At 35.0% G+C, this 21,062-nt stretch overlaps 1 protein-coding gene across 2 annotated transcripts in view; it reads right to left on the bottom strand.

Annotated features, from left to right (window-relative positions):
• MDGA2 (MAM domain containing glycosylphosphatidylinositol anchor 2) overlaps positions 1 to 21,062 on the bottom strand; it is an 837,606-nt gene that overhangs the window by 108,844 nt on the left and 707,700 nt on the right. For both annotated transcript variants that reach the window (XM_055291423.2, XM_055291424.2), the window contains exon 9: positions 8,391 to 8,660. In XM_055291423.2, the coding sequence (XP_055147398.1) occupies positions 8,391 to 8,660 (270 nt within the window). The remainder of the gene's footprint in view (positions 1 to 8,390; positions 8,661 to 21,062) is intronic.

Genomic DNA, 21,062 nt, shown 5'->3' with positions numbered 1-21,062 from the left:
GATGCCAGATCAGGCCGCGGGCTATCATCTGTGGAATCTCTCTCCTGACCACTTTAAGTCTGGTTTCAGGCATGCCCTTGGAACACACTCTGCACTGTTCTCATCCATTAATCACTCCTTCAGGGTGAAGGACAGAGGCCCGGTGCTTAAACAGACACCGGGAGGTTTGGGAGATGGCTTTGATTCCACTGAACTAAAAAGTTCTGTGATTCCTTCACAGACTGGTTTTATTACCATTCAATTTCTACTGAGAAATCCAAATGTGCTACGAGCTAAATAGGCCCTTAAGAATAGCAGTACTAAACATAGGATATTAATATACATAGATGTGCTTTTCTACATTCAGTTTTCTTTGTTCGATTCTTCTCTGGTGTCAGTAAATATTAGAAAGTTTCTTTTCTCTCAGAGGAAACTGTTTGAAATTTTAGACTGTTTCTTATTATTTACAAATTAGATCTCATGCAGACTCAAAAGAAATGTGAGCAAGCTGTAAGACACAGTTTTGCAACCCTACACCCTAGCTTGTTCGAGACTGGTATCTCTGTCTTTCCATTATTTTACACAGCAGTGACCGTCTCTGCTTACAAAATGGTAATACTCCAAACCTGATTGATATCTTTCGGATTTAAGGTTTATATATGACTTTTGCTACCAACAAATTGGGTCTTTCTATATTTTTGATGTAACAGTCGCTGTCTCTTAATGCAAGAAATATAAGAGAGAAACATTGATATGGAGAGGGGAAATACTGTGAAGAATAATCATTTTAGCTTCCCCAACTAAAAGAATTTTGAAGGTTAGTGGAGGAGAAAAAGGAACAAATCATTCTTGAGGAAAAATTAATTTGCTAAATTACTTTGCATATGTTACTGCAATATGCATTAGAAAAGTTATATACATTATAACATTACATGGAACGAATGCCATTCACATTATGAAACACTTCCTATTCCCAAGCCTACCTTAGCTAGCAGATGTTTTATCCATTTACAACACAATAGTACCGTATTCAGATATAATTTACATATAATAAAATTCATACATTTTAAATGTGATTATTGATGGGTTTGGAAAAATATATATTGCTATGTAATCACCACCATAATCAAGACATAGATTCCCATCTCTGCAGAAAGTTACCTCCTGCCCCTTTGTAATTCGTCACCTCCACCCTTGACCCAGGCAAACAAAAATCCACTTTTCATTACTAAAGATTACTTTTTCCGATTTAGGAAATTCATATAAATGAAATCATATGATTTGGTTCTTTTCACTCGACATTGTTTTGAAATCCATCCACTTGCATGTATCAGTAGTTCTTTCCATTCTTAACACTGAGTAAAATTCCATTTCATGAATAGATCACAAGTTGTTCACCTGTTGATGGATATTTGGATTGTTTCTAGTTTGAGGCTATCACAAATGAAGCTGATATTAAAGATTGTGCATATGGCTTTGTGTATACATGTGCTTTCATTTCTGTCGGGTAAATTAATTTAATTTACTTAATAGTATGCTTAAAATCTTCTAAAACATTAGTGATTTTTTATCTCCATATTCTATCAATCACGAATAAATGGGTATTAAAATCTTGAACTATAATTCTGGAATAGTGTTTTGCTCCTGGTAGTATTTGTTATTTAGGAACTTTGAGGCTCTATTAATAGATGTTCACATAATTTGAACCGTTATGTCTTCCCTATAAATTCCTGTAGTATTATTGTGTTCCTCTTTAACTCTCGTAATTACTCTATCTTGAAGTCTGCTTTTCCTGATAATAGTACAGCCATGCCAGCATTTTCATGTCTGCTGTTTGAAAGCTATGCATTCCCCCATTTCCTTTCAGTCTTTTTGTGTCTTTGTATTCGAAATGCATTTTTGGTAGCAAACAGTGTGTATCTTGTAGATAGTTTGCATTTTTTTTTTCTCAATCCAGCTCTACCACTTCTGATAGCTAATTGGAACATTAAATTCATTTACATTTAATGTAATTATTAACGTGACTGAGTTAAAGTCTACCATCTTGCTCTTTGTTTTGTCTCTTCAATATTTCATTCATCTGCTACTCATTTCCTGGGGTATTTTGACTAAATTCAAAAAACTTTTTAAGGATTTTTATATGGCTTAAAGTATGCAACATTCACTTACCGATTCTACTTAGAGTCAATATTGTACCAGTTAACATATGACATTCCATACTTCATGCTTCTCTGAGGTCCCTATTTACTTCTCACTTCCCACATCACAAATGTAATAAATTTACAACAGTATAATTCAAATTCCATCGCTTGTGCTACTGGCACGTTTTACCTCTACATATGCTGTGAACCCTAAATTACAATGTCATTTTTTCTTCAAACTGGAGATTGATTGGCAGACTTATTTGTAAAGGGTGAGCCGGTAAATATTCTTGGCTTGAGCCATATAGTAATTGTTGCAACTACTCACCTCTGTGGTTGTTGCGTGAAAGCAGCTACAGACAACACATAAACAAATCAGGAAAGGTGTGTTCCAATTAAACGTTCTTTACAAAAACAGTTTGCTCACCTCAGGCTGCTATTTGTTGACCACCATTTATATAGATGTTTATTAGGGAAATTGAAAGATAAAAGAAATATAGTCTTTTCTCTTTACCCACTTATTTACTATATCTAATCCTCTTCATTTATTTTTACAGATCCTGGTTTTCACTGATAGCCTTTCCCTTAAGTATAAAGATCACCATTTAGCTTTTTTTTGTACTGCAGTTTTGCAAACTACCAATTCTCTAGCTTTTCTTTTGCAGAATATATATATTTGACTCTAATTTTTAAAGTATATTTTCACTAGACACAAAATATAAATTGACAGTATTTTCAAGAGATATTTAAAGATTTAAAGATGTCCCATTTTCTTCTAGGCTGTATTGTTTCTAATGAGAAAGTAATGGTCAGGTATATCATCAGAATATCATTTTTTTTTTCTGGCTGCTTTGAAAATTTTCTCTTTATCATTAGTTTTCCACAATTGGACTATGGTATTCTTACATGTGGTTTTCTTGTATTTTTCTTGCTTTTGCACCATGATATGCTTGGATCCCTGGGTTTGCTTCATAAATTTGTAGAAAATTTCAGCCATTTTTTCTGCCCCATTCTGACTCTATTTTAGAACTTCAAGTGTACTTGTTTTCAACTATTTTATATTGTGCACCATGTTCTTAGGTCCCTTCTCTTTATTCTTCAATCCCTCTATTTTTTAATCCATCAGGTTGTATCAGCTCTTTCAATTTGTTTTCAATTTTACCAGTCCTCTTGCCTTTTCCAATATACTATTAAGCCCACCCATAGAATTTTTCTTTCAATCATTGTGCAGTTTTACTTGTTCAATTTGCATCTAGTTCTTTTTTAGGGTTTTTTGTATGCTAAAATTTCTTATTCATTTGCTAATGAAATCTGCATTTTTCTTTACTTATTTGAACATATTTTCCCATAATACTTTGAAAATATTCATAATAGCTACCTGAAGCTTTTCGCTAAATCCAACATCTGGCCTACCTGAAGGTGAGTTTTTAATAAACTACTATTATTCTGGACCAAAAGTAACATTTTCCTATCTTCTTTTCATGTCAGGTAATTTTTTATTGTTTAATGAAGATTATGAATAATACATGATAAATAACTGGACTGCGCTCTCTTTCACCCTGTAAAGAGTGTCAAGTTTTAGTTCAGTAGACAGTTCAATTACCTGCTGTCCCTTTGAACCTTTGCTTGCCATTTACAATTAACGTAAAAGGTGATGAAATCTGGAAATCCAAGGATGTTCCTAAGCTCTTCTAACTTGGTGGGACTCACTGTTAAATTCTGCCTCCTTCTAAATTTTAGCAGAGCTTGGTGTTAGTCTTTGTTAAGGAGTAACTAGAATAAGTCTTTACTCTGACATGGTTTTTATTCCTCTGACTTAATCCTTTTGGAGTCTCATCAGGATGTTTAGAATTTAAGGAGGTATAATCTACCCAATGAGCTGAAATTCTGGCTTCCTTTAGCATTGCTAGAACTCTATTATCAATCTCCTACTTGCAAAAATCCCATAGAGAAGAAAATGGTAAATCACCTCATCCTTGTAGAGTCTAATCCTTAGGTAAGGATCCACACTAACTCCTATGACCCTTCTTCTACAGAGTTTTTTTACTATACAATATTTTGTCCTACAGATAGATGCTTTTGCTGCTTTGAGTTTAATATGTTTCTTTAGCTTAGCCAGAAATCTATGCTCTGCTTGGAATCCACCTTGCTATGCTCATATATAGCAAATTCCCCCAAATGGAGAGCTAGAATAATCATGGGGCTCATGTCATGGGTTTCCCTCTCACAGGAAATGCAGTCTTGCACTGTCTGTTTTTATTCCTTAAAATTGTAACCTCATGTAGTTTGTCCAATTTTATGGTTATTTGTAGTAGAAAGGCTGGCTCCATTAGTATTTTCCAGATAACTTCCAAGATTTTAGCAAAGCTACAACACAATATTCAAAAGATTTTAAGGAAGACACGAGTTGTATAATGCACGTATTTTAAAGACATGGTTAACATATATGGTTAAGTAGATAATGTTGCTTAAATTAAAAATCAAAGAAAATTAGCACAAAGAAAAAAAACAAACAATATGCTATAACACAGATAAACTGAGTCAAAAAGTGGACAAAAATCTTTAAAACTATAAATGATGTTTTAATTTAATCTGAATAAAAATTCAGGTATGAGATCTAAACTTCTAAATTTCCTTTCTCTTCCTATAGCTTCACTCATTGAATAAGTATTCATTAGTAGTGCTCTATATATGAGGAATTCCTACAGATATTGGAGGGGAGATTGTAGGCAATGAGCTCAATATGATATAACTTTATTGCTTGATTTTACAGCTATACTGCCAATTTATATGATAATTATTGAAACTTGGCATATTCTCGCTTGTTTACTCACAAAACAATCTATTAATGAGCCTGCAAAAAAAAAATGACCTTTTCAAAGGTTTCTGTACTTCTAAGTGAATGAATGCATTTGCTTGTGAACTGATATTGCACTGGAGTTGTGTTGCCAATATGGCAGGAAATGAAAGGCTAACAAGCAGGAATAAGTGCTTGTTAAGAGAAATATTAATGGCCTGAAATATTCATTCAATAAATGGACTGATGTTTGCTCCTATGGAACATACATTATGACGTGGATGTAGTCAACAGTTACATAATTTCTGGGTTTGACAACATTCTGAAGACACTCTCTGAGAGATGACATATATTAAGACTTGTAGAACAAGAAAGAGCTAGTCATACCAAGACCAGAGAAAAGGATTCCAAAGCTAGAATTTTCTCTTTTACCCCTAAGTTCCTCCCGCCACCTTACTTACACCATAGGCCCAGGGAAAACTGACAGTACAGTGAAACACTGATTTTTGAGTGTCAGCAACTCCCTACCATGACCGACAGGTCATAGGAAGGATGCCAGGTCCTTCCCCTTATATCCTCATAAGACCTGCCCCTTATGTCATATTGGCATCGACTCAAGTCTTAACACTGAATTATATGAATAAAATATTTTAAACATTACTTGTTTACAAAAAACAGACTTGATTAGGTTTTTACTCAACCTTTCTTCTTTCTCATATTCCATTTTTTTCCCCCAGATTCATCTCTTTCTTGCTTAATTCCACCAAACAAGAATTCTTTTTAAAATTATCTTTGTAAGATAAACTTTTAGAATAGGAATATTTTTATTGTGTCCTCACAATTAATTGTACATTTATTTGCATGCAAAATTCTTTTTCAATTACTTTTTCTTTAATATTTTGAAGACATAACTCCATTATCTCTCTGCATGTCAAGTTGCACAAAGTTTAATGTCTATATAATTCTAAATCCTGTGTAAATTATCTGCTTTATCTCTATAAATAACTTTTTAAACATTTTTGTACTTGATATTTTTAAATTCATTTAAATTTATCAGAGCATGTAAATTTTCCCCCCAACGTATTGTTGCTGTCACTCCATGAGGCACATCACTCAGAAGTCTAGCCAGTATGGTTTGGCTATGTCCCCACCCAAATCTCATCTTGAATTCCCATGTGTTGTGGGAGGGATCTGGTGGGAGGTAACTGAATCATGGGGGCAAGTCTTTCTCATGCTCTTTTCGTGATAGTGAGTAAGTCTCATGAGATCTGATGGTTTTAACAAAGAGGAGTTCCCCTGCACAAGCTCCCTCTCCCTCTTTGCCTGCTGCCATCCATCTAAGACATAACTTGCTCCTCCTTGCCTTCCACCATGATTGTGAGGCTTCCCCAGCTATGGAACTGCAAGTCCAATGAAACCCCTTTCTTTTGTAAATTTCTTAGTCTCGAGTGTGTCTTTATTAGGAGTGTCAAAACGGACTAATACAGTCTTCCTTTTTACTTTCTAATTTTTAAAACAATCTCTGTTATTATTTTTTTCATTTAATTTTATTCCTGCATTTGGTCTTTTACTTCTTTATGGGTTTCCTGCTAAGCAGATCCTTATTATTATTTTGTCCTTCACACCTCTTAAGACTTTACTTATCTTTGTGTCCTCTACCGGGAGAGTTCCTCTATGATATCTTATGTTGCCATATAAGTTAATATCCACAGGTTCCAGGGATTAGAACATAGACATCTTTTTCAGAGGGCACTAGCTAGCTTCCTAAAATATATATGATTTATTTTCAACTTAAGCCATCCTTTTACCCTCTCTGTATTCACTTTTTTCTCATTTAAAAATTATTTTCAGAAATTTTCTTTCATTGAATCATTAACTCTTTTGTTCATCCTCCATCTATTTAATCACTCTAGATTTACTGGTTTTCTTTTCTACATCAAGCAATGTGATGGGACATAATGGGGTATAACATAGAATGATATTCAGTCATGCCATGAAAAAATAAGCCCAGATATTTTGAAGTATTGAAGAATATGTTTTTCCACAGTTAAATATTGAGACATTTTGAATCTTTGATAAACTGAAATGCATGCTCCAGTTAAATCTTGTGCTATAATATTACAGAACTATTAAAATAGAAGTATTTATGTCTACATATTAATATATAAGTAATATAGATAATACTTGGAATTTTAAATTTACGAATGGGCTTATTCTAATAAATCAATATGCTACATTAACCTTTGGAACTTGCAAAAAATAGCCCATCATAGAAGATGAAAAATGGCATCTGGGTTTCTGCTAAAGCTCATGAAGCTCACTTAAACCTCACAAAACTGCTGTGACTTCACCATTAAAATATGAGTAAATAAAATATATGCAAATGCAAAGTATTTTTATTACAGTTAATTATGTTTAACATGGATAGTATACTACAAGCTAGGCTCATCACAGTTTCCAAAATACCTTTGCTTACTTTGTTCTTCTTCCTAGCAGGAAACTATTCTCACACCCCTTCTGACATCTAAGTGAACACAACTCTATTCTCTTAGCCCCTTACTCTAACATACATCATAAACATAGAATTTTAAAAGAACAAAGAAAAGAGGAATAATCTTTTAAGATATCCTGTGAGCTAATACAGGTATAGATGTCATTGCCTTTTAGTTCAATTCTGCACATTTTGGTGTATAGTTGGATCAAGTCTACTTTGGGATGACTATACAAAATTCATGGTAAGAAGAGTAAAATAATTGTAAAAAATAAAATTTAAAATGTTTTTAGTTAATTTGAGTTTCAGAAGTAAACAGCATTATCTTGAAAGATTTGTGCATTAAAAATATATGGCTCTGTGTCCTCACCTAAATCTCATGTGGAATTATAATTCCCACATGTCAGGGGAGGGCCCTAGTGGGAGGTGATTGGATCATGGGGGTGGATTTCCCCCTTGCTGTTCTCGTGATGGTGAGTGAGTTCCCATGAGATCTGATAGTTTAAAAGTGTGTGACACTTACCCCTTCACTCTCTCTCTCTTTGCTGCCACCATGTGAAGTAGGTCCTTGCTTCCCCTTTGCCTTTTGCCATGATTTAAGTTTCCTGACGCTTCCCAGTCATGCTTCCTGTTCAGCTTGCAGAACTGAGTCAGTTAAACCTCTTTTCTTCATAAATTACCCAGTCTCAGGTAGTTCTTTATAGCAGTGTGAGAATTGACTAATACGATAATCAACCTCCTCCTCACTAACTCTACTAGAATTCAGATAAACTTCTATGTAATTTTGTAGGCCTGTGCATTCTTTTAACTATTAAAGTAAACTTGACTTAAAAATAAATGTGTAGAAGCTCTAACTTGAGGAGTCAAGCTGTTCTATGTTCCATTGATTTACAAAATGTTTTCATTCTTATATTGATATAGGTCTAAAATCTCTTGGTCTAATAAAACAAAATATATAAAAAGGAAATATCTGGAATCCTACCTGTAACAAGAAAGCTGCATCTCCCAGCTCCAGCTTCATTTATGATGCTACAGTTATAAACCCCATAGTTTTCATTGGAAAGACTCTTCACAGGGTACTCTGTGTATTCCTGAGAGTCAAATTGACCCGTCCGTAATAATTTATTGCCCAAGCGCCACTCGTAGGTCAGCACCCGTATTGGATAGGCTCTCAGTACTCTGCAGCTCATAGTGACACTTCGATCCTGTCCTTGCCGGATTTCCAAGAATGCTGGTTCCACTGCAGGGGGATCTGTAGAAAAGGTATGTAAAAACAGATGAAAGATGTGACTTGCAACAAGCTAAAAGCTACTCTTACTAGAAGAAGCCATTTTTAATAACACATGCAGCAACAGAGGAGGAGTGTAGGAGGTGAATGAAGAACATATTTAAGCCCAGAAATTTTAGCTTGGGTTGCGAAATGTGATTTCCCGAGGGTAGGAAGTAAATGAGCCTCCTTGCTGTACAGATGCATTTGCAGGTGAAACTACTAGCACTGACTGATCCTTCTTACCTCTTTCAGCAAAATTTTTAAAACTTTCCTACTAATTCTAATATTATCAAATATTCCTTTTTTGTTTGTTTGGGGCCCTTTGTCTAAATGTGGTAAGACTTCTTTTTTTTAATATGCAATGAAAAGATTCCTCTCTTCATTTACTTAATGGTCTGATACCGAAGCCAGCTATTTAAAAAGCTAATTTACAAAAGTGTATGAAAAATAATTCTACAGTGCTAACTAAATAAGAAGTGAATGACAGCACGAGAGTTGACCAGGCAAGTATGTTACAAAAATGATACTCAGCTGTGTCTTCAGAATGTACAGGAAATGGTCAGTTGAGTAAGCAGTAAGAGAAGGCATTCCAGGTAGAGGGATGGGTACATGCAAAGGTACAAAATCTGACAAGGAAGGGGTGTTCAGAGAAATGCAGATGGATTAGCATAGCTGATGCACAGAAGAAGACCATAAGCGCTTGGGGGGAAATAAAGATGAAAAGAAAGAGACTCTATTCAAGGAATGCATTTTCTTGGCATTGAGGAGGTCTTCTAAAATTTTTAAATAAAGGATTTATATGATCAAATTAATTTTTTTTTTTTTTTTTAGGAAAAACACTGTGGTAGACAGGAAAAGCATAAACCACAGAGGGAAGAGACAAGTTGCAAAAAACTTAAATCACTGGTGAAAGCCTGAACTAAGGTGAGGTCAGTGGGACCAAAAATGATGCCTTAGGCAATGAAGTGGATAACAGTGCCAGTCATGAAGACAGTGAAGAAAAGGAGAGGTAGATTGGTGTATGCTGCACATGTCAATTTCATCACCTGTCAATCACACATCCAGAAGCAGTGTTTCTTCATTTCCAGACATATGGGTAATGTTTTATTTTCTCTTTGCTGTTGATTTTTTGCTTAACTGAATTGTAGTCAGATAAAATAGTCCACGTTTTCAATCCTCTGAATTTGTTAACACTTGCCGTATGATGCAATATATATATTTCTGTTCTGGGTGTGCCCGCTAAGAAGGAACAGTCTGCACTTTTGAAGTGTGACATGTATCCATTGGGCCAAGTCTAATATCGAGGGGTTGTCCAAATCATCTATATAGTTGTTTATTCATTTATTTTTTGCCTAATTATTCCAGTTGAATTAATTCAGAAGCTTTTCTTAAACTCCTCTAAAAAAGTTATGTTTTAGATATCTAATTTAAAAAATTCTCCTTGTAGTTCTCCCTCCTTTTTGCTCTACCTGTTTTCAGGTTATGCTATTAAGTATATATGAATTTAGAATTGTTTTATGTTGTCCATGAGTTGAATATTGAATATTTTATCACTATAATCTCTTTTATCCCCAGCAACGCTATAATATGTGTGTGTGTATAAATATATATACATATACACACACACACATATACATATAGTCTAACATTATTATAGCTACATTGGCATTTATTTTGTTAGTATTTACATGTGATATTTTTCCATCCTTTTAATCTTATGCTTTCAATATCTTTATAAGTATTTTTATCTTATACTTTCAGTATCTTTAAATTTTACAAGCATCTCTTTTAAACATCATGAGCTTATGTTTTATTTTTTAGGATTTTCTTAAGTCTGTCAATCTTTTATTAACCCAGAGCATTTAGCACTTTATTCATTGACATTTACTGTAACTTATTTTGTACTTTTATTTTATTACATTTTTGTATTAAATTTACTGTAACTTATTATTTTGTACTATTTGTTTTCTGCTACTTTTTATTGCCTTCTTTTAGACAGATGGATTACATTATCATTCTGATCTTTTTGCTGCTGCTACTTGAAGATTTATTTACTCTGCCTCTATTACTCTGATTGTCTCAAAGCTTGCAACATGCATACTTAAGTTATCCAAAAACATCAATCAATACCTTATTATACTACTGAAGAAAACAATAATCTAAGGATAATTTGTTCCTTTTATTCTCATTCTAACATGTGTTACTGAGTCATGAATTTCAATCCTTTTTTTAAATAAAAAGTCTATTGTACATAGTCGGGCTTGGTGGCTCACGCCTGTAATGCCAGCACTTTGGGAAGCTGAGGAGGGCGGATCCTGAGGTCAGGACTTTGAGACCAGCCTGGCCAACATAGTGAAAACCCGTCTCTACTAAAAATACAAAAAGTAGCCAGGCATGTGGCGTGTCGCTGTAGCCCCAGCTTCTCGGGTGGCTGACGCAGGGGAATCGCTTGAACCTGGGAGGCGCAGTTTGTGGTGAGCCAAGATTGCGCCATTGCACACCAGCCTGGGAAACAGAGCTAGACTCTGTCTCAAAAAAAAAAATCGACTGTACATTATAATACAATATTGTATATCTATAGTATTTTATAAAATGTCCAGACATTTGCCAGCTTATTGGCCCTTCGTTCCTTCTTTCATGGTAGACTTTCCATCCGTGACCACTTTCCTTGTGTCTGAAGTTATCATTTAGATCTATCGTATCTTTAGTGAACTCTTTGATCATGATTTTCTAAAAAATATATTTTAGTTTGTGGGGCTGGGAAACCAAGAGCTCTTAATGCTATGCCCAAAGACTGACGTTCTCTATAGGACACCATACACATGCAATAGTGCTGTGTTTTCCTGAGGAGATCCAACACTTAGCCACTCATAGGCATGCAATAATCCATGATTAGTTATGTGGAGAAGTAAATAAAGGTCTCAAAGTACATGTATGTATGTATGTATATATATATATGTGTGTGTATACATGTATATATGTTATATATACACATACATATATATACACATACGTATATGAAATATAATTTTCATTTTTCATATGTATACGTGTATATACACACATGTAGAATTTATGTGTGTACATATTATACATATATAGATTTATACATATTATGTATACACATATACATACATGTACATATAAGTTAAAATACATATATATCTTTTAATATTTTATATATACACATAAATATAAGTTATATATATACATATATGTATGTGTGTATATATCTAATGTTTTATAAATATTTATATGCATATATATTTTATATATATGTGTATATATATATACATAAAACATTAAAAGGTATTTCCTTGTAGTTTGGCAGGCTTTGTTTTTTCAGCGCATCATTATATAATTCCATGGTCTTCAGATGGCCATTGTTGGTGTAAAGAGGTCAACTCGAAGTCTCACACTTTGACATGAATGTCTTTTTTTTCCTCCAGCCACTTTCAAAATATCTTTGTCATTGCTGTTCTGCAGTTTCAATATACGGTTTCTAGGGATGGGTTTCTTTTTACTTATGGGTTTGAAATTTGTTGGGCTTTTTTGTCCTTGTGAACCGTTAAACTTAAAGTATAATAATAATAAAATTAAAAAAAAATTTGTTGGGCTTCTTAAATCTGTTAAATTTGGTGCCTTTCATCTGAGGTAATTTGGAAAATTCTCATCATAAGCTGTTTAACACCTCTATTTCCTTCTTTATGTCCTTATTACATGATCCTCTTCATTCTGTTTTTGATGTCTTTAAACCCATTCAAATTTTCCACTTGTTGGTTTTTCTGCACTGCATTATGAATAAATTTGTCTGAGCTAATTCAGTGCATTAATTCTTTCTCCAATCCTATTTAATCTGCAAAATATATATTGTGTTTTTAATTCCAATAATGTATACTTCATGTATTCCTTTTCTGTGTAGTTATTTTGTATACCTGCCGCACTACTTTTTTGTATGTTTCCACTACCTGAAAAAGTAGTTAAGGTTATCTTCCATTTCTTTAAACAAAGTAATTGTTTTATACTACCTGATAATTTATTTTTATTTTTTTAGAGACGGAGTCTCACTCTGTCACCCAGGCTGGAGTGCAGTGGCACTATCTCGGCTCACTGCATCCTCTGCCTCCCGGGTTCACGCCATTCTCCTGCCTCAGCCTCCCGAGTAGCTTGGACTACAGGCAACACCACCACGCCCGGCTAATTTTTTGTATTTTCAGTAGAGATGGGGTTTCACCGTGTTAGCCAGGAAGGTCTCAATCTCCTGACCTTGTGATCCATCCGCCTCAGCCTCCCAAAGCACTGGGATTACAGGCGTGAGCCACCACACCAGACGACTGCCTGATAATTTCAATTGAAGTTTTGAGGAAGTTTTTCTGTTGGTTTTCTTTCGAAGTACTGTCTTCCTGTGTGTTCTCGATCAATTTTGATAAATTTGATTCTATGCTATTTATTGCCCTTTAAAAATATTTGTAGGATATTTTGATGACTAAAATGATGGTTTCTTTCTCCAGAGAAAATTTATGTCCACAGGCAACTATAGACATCACTGTCTAGGATCATATTTAAGTGCATGACTTAAGGCTAATTTAAATTATCAAGTGACTTGAATTTGAGTTAAAAGTCCATATAAAGGTCAACTTGTGACTATAACTTCAAGAATGGATTACCACATCATCCCATCCTGTTCATTTCAAAGTTACACATTTCCTGCACTCCCTTGGGAGTGGGAATGTGTAGACTGGGTTTACTTCTGCTTTACTCCTACCCTACAGATATAATCCTTCGAGTTCCAACTTCTTGGGAGACAGTTCTACCAACAGATCCCTCCCCTAGTGAATACTCTGGGTTTGAGGTTCAGCACCCCTTGCCCAAAGATGCCGTCAGAATTGAAGCTCAAATTTGTCCATGTTCAGCAAATACCCTCAAGGCAAATGTAACTTCATTGTACTTCATTAAATTTGACAAAGTATTTTTCAAATAAACATTTTAAATGTTTTTAATTTTACAATATTGTCCAGAATCTTTAGTTATTTACATTGGAGAGGTTTTACATAATATTTTGTCTATTACATGCCTAGAAACATGTATCTAATTGTCAAGGGAAAATATGGATCTGAAACTCAGAAGAAAGGGCTGACTGAAGGTTACAGTTATTAAGATAGCTCAGAGTAAATATAGACAAAAATAAGTAAAATGACAAATATGGACTTTACTTTTGAATATAATCACTTACAGGGTTAGAGAAAAATAAAAGCTTTTAAAGGAGAATAATCATAAACAATCAATGAGATGTGGGGATCCAGAGTGTTGTGTTACAAAAATTGAAGGAGCTGCATGTTTTAGAGAATATGAGTTGTCAGAAGTACCAAATGCTATCAAAAAACAAGTTAAGACTGAAGATATGTAAAATATATATTTTTTCTTTGACAAGTTTAGTACCATTAAGGAATATAGTGAAAGCATTTTTTTCTGTGTATTATATATAATTTGGGTTTGGGGTATGTGAATTGACGGTTAAACTGTAGAAATAATGAGTGATAACTGTTCGAGAACACTGTCCATGATTTTAAAAGGTAATTATTTATGTTGATTCTACCTTAAAATACATTAGGAGCTTATAAATTTGTCACTATATCCACTACCACTACCATTATTTCTCCCATCGATTACTACAAATTCCCTGCAGTAGACTCGTAATAGGTCAATGTACTTCTTTTGTTCTCTCATTCTTCTGAGATTTGTCAAATGTGCGTTTAACAGAAAAATCAGCTCATGTTACTTTCCTGTTCAAAAAACTTTATGGACTCACCCTTGCTTGCTATTCAGGACTTCAAGGTCCTGCAAGTTCTGGCTCTGGCCATATTCTCAACTGTTCTTGTCTTGATGACTATATCCCAAACACATAAGTTTTCTTCTTGTTTCTACATGACAAGCCTTTTGTAGACTTTAGACCTCTAATTTGTTCTTTCTCCCTGAGACGTTCTTTCCTTTGGTCTTTCAATAGCTGGCTCATTCTCATCATTCAGATTTTACCTCTTTAGGGAGCCCATCTTTGATGACAAGTTAGTAAAGTAACTTCTCCCATGGTTAATTTTTATTTATCATTGCATGTATTTTCTGCATATCTTCACTATTTGTTCATATCTTGTTTATGTAAGCTCCATTACAAAGGGACCAAAAATTCTCCAATCATTGTTGCACCCCATGTGTCTGTCACAGTATCTGTCATTATAGTTGCTGATATATCATTATTCATTGAATAAATGAATACATGAGTGGTGTTGAAAGGGTAAAGATGTACACATTATCTTCAAAATTCCTCCCATCAAGACCTGCAGTTTATGTTCATTTCATTAAGTCTGGATGGGCTCTGTGATTATTTTCACTATTAAAACACAGAGCAGAAGTGATGCTGTGCCAATTTCTGGGACCAGGGCACAAGTAATTGGCAGTTCCACTTCCTATCTTTTGAAGTACCCACTCTGGAAGCGCTGAACCCCATGTAAAACTTCAACCTTTCTGCAGAAACCATGTGAAGAGGCCCAGAGACAATATGGAAAAGGAGAGGGCAGACTTTAGCTTAGACTTCCAGTTGTCCCTACCAAGGTTCCAGACACATGAAACCATCTTGGACATTAGAGACCAGATCAGCTATCCACTAGTTAGAATTACTATGATTACATATAATAAAATGTAGTTCTTTTACGCTCTGAAGTATTGGAGTAGCTTGTTACACAGCAAGAAATAACTGAAACAGATGCCTTCTATCCTTCCAAAGTCAAGAGTCCGATACTGTGAGTGGAGTCAAAAGGACGAGGAGACAAAACATTAAGGCCTAGTTTAAGGGACAGTCTAAGCTGGTTCAGGAAGGAAAGAATTCAGAAGGAAACTCATGAGGGAAGACAGCCGACAGATTGATTTGCTAGAACTACTTGAAAACTTGAAAAGCAAATACATGGAGAACAAAGGCGTCGGGAGCCAGAACGTTTCAGTCAATGAACAGGATATTGTTGCAATTTAATAGCTCACAGGCAGAGAAGTTTGGAATGATTACAAAATCAAAGATATGACCATTGGAATGTAATACTGAAGTGGAGATTAATGGTACTAGAGTCAAATGCTAATAAGTTCAGTGAATACAGTCTTTGCTCTCAAGTTATATTTGTATTTGCCTAACAAAGCTAAACGTGTTGGTAGCCATTTTTTTCTTCTTATAAAAGGAGAAATTTCCTTTTAAGTGGAAGAGGTTATCAGTGTAATTAATTATACCTAATGGGAAAATATCCCCAAATATATATTTACTTTTTCATAGATGACTTTTGTGAGAATTCTTTGAAAGTATCCGACCTAATGAATTATTACCAGCAAAGGGGGGTTTTCTAGACTCTCTCTCTATGTGAATGTCATTTGTCCACACCTGAAAGATTCAGCCCATTCAATTTTCAATGGCCTGTAAGGAAGGATGATAATGCTGGGTTAAAATTCTTCAAACATAGTCTATTTTCATAAAGTTTAATAGAGTCTGAGTTGCAAAGCATACCTAAATTAAAGGCTATTTAAAAGGCCTTTGATTTAAAAGACTGTCCACACTACTTTGATTCCAGGGTAGTTTCTTCACCTCAAAAAAGCTAAATAATATGAAACCAAGCACACTCATTATAGTGCACCCAAGTCTGTCAGTGGAAAATTTCTCCTGATAGATGGTTCATTTTAAGCACACTAGCTATTAATAGTTGGACATTTCATTCTTTGGAATATCCAGTGAGAATGACAGGCCTCTGCAGTTATGATGAAATGTATGGTGTGAAAATTTCGAATATGATGAAAGAAATCTTCAGGTGTTAAAAAAAAGTTAGAGCTCACTATTCTGATAGAATCAGATTTTTTATGGCATAAAATTTACTCAGAATGTTTTTATGAAGTATTTAACATGAAGGAAATGAAATATATAGGAATATTACGAGAAAAATCTACTTAGCATATTCTGAAATGCTTAAAAGTAGGATTTCTTAAGAAAAGTAGGTGCCTGTGTTTTGTTCAATTAAAATATATGATTCTTATAATATACTATTATATTATACAAGTTTTTTCACTTATACTAAGATAGCTGGTTAAAAAGTCTATTTATGAAACTACCACACTACATGTATACTAAAGGATGATGATTATAAAAATAAAGATTGTATTTCTTGACACTGAATATTTACTAAATGCTAGATACTATGTTAAGATATTCACACAGATTATCTTTTTATAACAATAACCCATTTATAGAAGAAAAAGAGAAGACGAACAGAAAAATTAAGCAAAGTTGCCCAGCTAAAAAGTAGCAGACTGAGGAATCAAACAAGGCAATCTGATTTCAGAATGCATGCTCTTAAAAACAGCCTATGTCACATTATTTCCAATTGCAGATACTACCAGTGGTTCACAAATTAAATTTTCATTTATTAATTAGGCACAATAAGAGATGGACAACAATAACTAATAATAGAATGATTATAATAATACACAGTAATAAAAGTGACGTAAATATAGTCCCTCCTCTTCTCTCTTAAAATACTATAATAAGGAAAGAAGCTGCAGATGCAGGGAAAGAGTGAGTGACGGACCCCCAGGGCTTCACAACCCCACCAATGACTTCAATAATCCTAAGCATGAGAAAACCCCTTGACTCTCTGGGGGCCTCCAGAGTAACACAGAAAGCTGCCTAGATACTATGCAGAGGAATTGCTCCAGAGAAGGAACTCATTCTGGGTCCCACATGTTTCTGAGCCCTGAGCAGGTGCAACATGGTGCCATTCTGAGACCTCAGTCCTCAAAGAACTACGACCTGCCCTGGGGCTAACACCACCTCTGGTGCAGCTGGCCAAGGTGGAAGGCGGGAGGCTGGGCACTTTCACACACCCTGAAGACAAATCTCCCTGATGCTGATGCTGCAGGCTATTGTGGGACCAAGACAAGGGGAGATCACCTGCCCCACAGGTGCCTGCCTAAGCTGCTCCCACTGACAGTGGTTCCACCCTCTCCAGAGACAGGCTCACAGTCCAGCAGGCCAAAATCCCTGAAGGTACATGCAAAAATCCCCAACAAAATATTACCAAATAGAATTCAGCAGCACATCAACATAGTACTGGACGTCCGAGCCAGAGCAATTAGTCAAGAAACAGAAATAAAAGGCATCTACACGAAAAAGATGAAGTCAAAGTGTCCCTCTTTGCTGATGACATGATCTTACGTCTAAAAAATATAAAGACTTCATTAAAAAATTCCTAGATTTGGGCCGAGCACGGTGACTCACACCTGTAATCCCAGCAATTTGGGAAGCCAAGGCGGGTAGATCATGAGGTCAGGAGTTCAAGATCAGCTTGGCCAACATGGTAAAACCCCGTCTCTACTAAAAATAAAAAAGAAAAAATTAGTTGGGTATGGTGGTGTGTGCCTGTAGTCCAGGCTACTTGGGAGGCTGAGACAAGAGAATTGCTTAAACCCGGGAGGCAGAGGGTGCAGTGGGCTGAGATCATGCCACTGCACTCCAGCCTAGGAAACAGAGCAAGACTGTCTCAAAAAAAAAAAAAAAAAAAAAAAAATCCTAGATTTGATAAATAAACTCAGTAACGTTGCAGGATACAAAATCAACACATAAAAATCAGTAGTGTTTCTATATACCAATAATGAACTAGCTGAGAAAAAATCAAGAAAACAATCCCACTTACAATAGCTACAAAAAATATAGGAATAAATTGTCCTTGTGATAATTTGCTGAGAATGATGGTTTCCAGCTTCATCCATGTCCCTACAAAGGACATGAACTCATCATTCTTTATGGCTGCATAGTATTCCATGGTGTATATGTGCCACATTTTCTTAATCCAGTCTATCGTTGTTGGACATGTGGGTTGGTTCCAAGTCTTTGCTATTGTGAATAGTGCCGCAATAAACATACGTGTGCATGTGTCTTTATAGCAGCATGATTTATATTCCTTTAGGTATATACCCAGTAATGGGATGGCTGGGTCCAATGGTATTTCTAGTTCTAGATCCCTGAGGAATCACAACACTGACTTCCACAATGGTTGAACTAGTTTACAGTCCCACCAACAGTGTAAAAGTGTTCCTATTTTTCCATATCCTCTCCAGCACCCATAGTTTTCTGACTTTTTAATGATGGCCATTCTAACTGGTGTGAGATGGTATCTCATTGTGGTTTTGATTTGCATTTCTCTGATGGCCAGTGATGGTGAGCATTTTTTCATGTGTCTGTTGGCTGCATAAATGTCTTCTTTTGAGAAGTGTCTGTTCATATCCTTCACCCACTTCTTGATGGGGTTGTTTTTTTTTTCTGTAAATTTGTGTGAGTTCATTGTAGATTCTGGATATTAGCCCTTTGTCAGATAAGTAGATTGCAAAAATTTTCTCCCATTCTGTAGGTTGCCTGTTCACTTTGATGGTAGGGAATTGAAGAATGAGAACACTTGGACACAGGAAGGGGAACATCACACACCGGGGCCTGTTGTGGGGTAGGGGGAAGGGGGAGGGATAGCATTACGAGATATACCTAATGTAAATGACGAGTTAATGGGTGCAGCACACCAACATGGCACATGTATACATATGTAACAAAGCTACATGTTGTGCACATGTACCCTAGAACTTAAAGTATAATAATAAATATATATATACATATATATATATATATAATAGGAATAAATTTAACAAAGGAAGTAAAAGATCTCTGCAAAGGCAACTACAGAACTGGTGAAATAAAGAGGACACAAACAATTGGAAAGACATTCCAATTTCATGAATAAGAAGAATTGATGTCATTAAAATGATTCTACTGCCCAAAGCAATCTATAGATTCAAAGCAATCCTAATAAAAATGTCAATATCATTTTTCACAGAATTAGAAAAAAACAATCCTAGAATTTGTATGAAACCAAAAAAGAGCCAGAATAGCTAAAGCAATCCTAAGCAAAAAGAAGAAAGTTAGAGGCATCATATTACCTAACTTCAAAATATAATACAAGGTCATGGTAACAATAACAGTATAGTATTCATATAAAAACAGACATAGACCAATGGAATGGAATAATGAGTCCAGACATAAATCCACATATTTTCAGCCAAATGACATTCTGTATAATGCCAAGAACATACACTGGGGAAAAGATATTATCTTCAATAAGTGGTGCTGGGAAAACTGAATACCTATACGCAGAAGAAGAAAACTGGATGCCTATCTCTACCCATGTACAAACCCAAGATGGATTAAAGACTTAAATGTAAAATTTAAAACTATAAAGCCAACTAGAAAACAACACACGGGAAACACTTTTAGACATCAGTCTAGACAAAGACTTCATGGCTAAGACACTGAAATCACCGGCTACTATAACAAAAATAGACAAATGGGACTCTATTAAACTTAAAAGCATCTGCACAGCAAGAGAAACAACAGAATGAACTGACAACATGCTGAATGGGAGAAAATATTTTCAAACTATTAATCTGACAAAGGATAATATCTAGAATATACAAAGAACCCAAGTAACTCAATAATTTTTTTAAAATCTCATTAAAAGTGGCCTAAAGACATAAATAGATATTTCTCAAAAGAAGACATAAAAATGGCCAACAGGTATTTGAAAAACTGCTCAACAGCACTAATCATTAGGAAAATGCAAATCGAAACCACAATTACCTTACCAATCACCTCACCCCAGTTAGAATGGCTATCACTAAAAAGACAACAAAACGAAACAAAACAAAACAAAAACACAGATACTGGTGAGGATGCAGAGAAAAGACAATTCATACACTACTAGTGAGCATGTAAATTAGTATACCCACTATAGAAATCATTCTGACAATTACTCAAAAAAACTAAAAATAGAACTATCACAATCCACCAATTCCACTGGATATTTATCCAAAGAAAAAGAAACATATATATCAAAGGGATACATACCTGAATTTGCACATTTATCACAGCATGATTCACAATAGCAAAGATATAGAATCAACCTATGTGTCCACCAATGGATGAATGGATAAAGTAGCATATGTACGCAATGGAGGAATATTCAGCAGTTAAAATGAATGAAATCATGTCATGCAGTTGCATGGATGAAACTGGAGGACATTATCTTAAGTGAGAAAAGACAGTCACAGACAGACAAATACCACATATTCTCTTCCATACGTGAGAGATTAAAAAATTAGATCTTATGGAGATAGTGTATAGATAGATACCAGAGGCTTGGAAGGTGTATGGGTGGGAGGAGGGGATAAAGATATGTTGATTAGTGGGTACAAATATACGGTTAGATAGAAGACATAAACCCCAATACTCGATAGCAGATTAGGGAGAGTAGAGTTAGC

The sequence above is a fragment of the Symphalangus syndactylus genome, chromosome 9, assembly GCF_028878055.3.
Source record: "Symphalangus syndactylus isolate Jambi chromosome 9, NHGRI_mSymSyn1-v2.1_pri, whole genome shotgun sequence".
Lineage (NCBI taxonomy): Eukaryota > Metazoa > Chordata > Mammalia > Primates > Hylobatidae > Symphalangus > Symphalangus syndactylus.
Note: the sequence above shows the minus strand (reverse complement) of the source record. Positions and strands in the feature narration are given on the sequence as shown.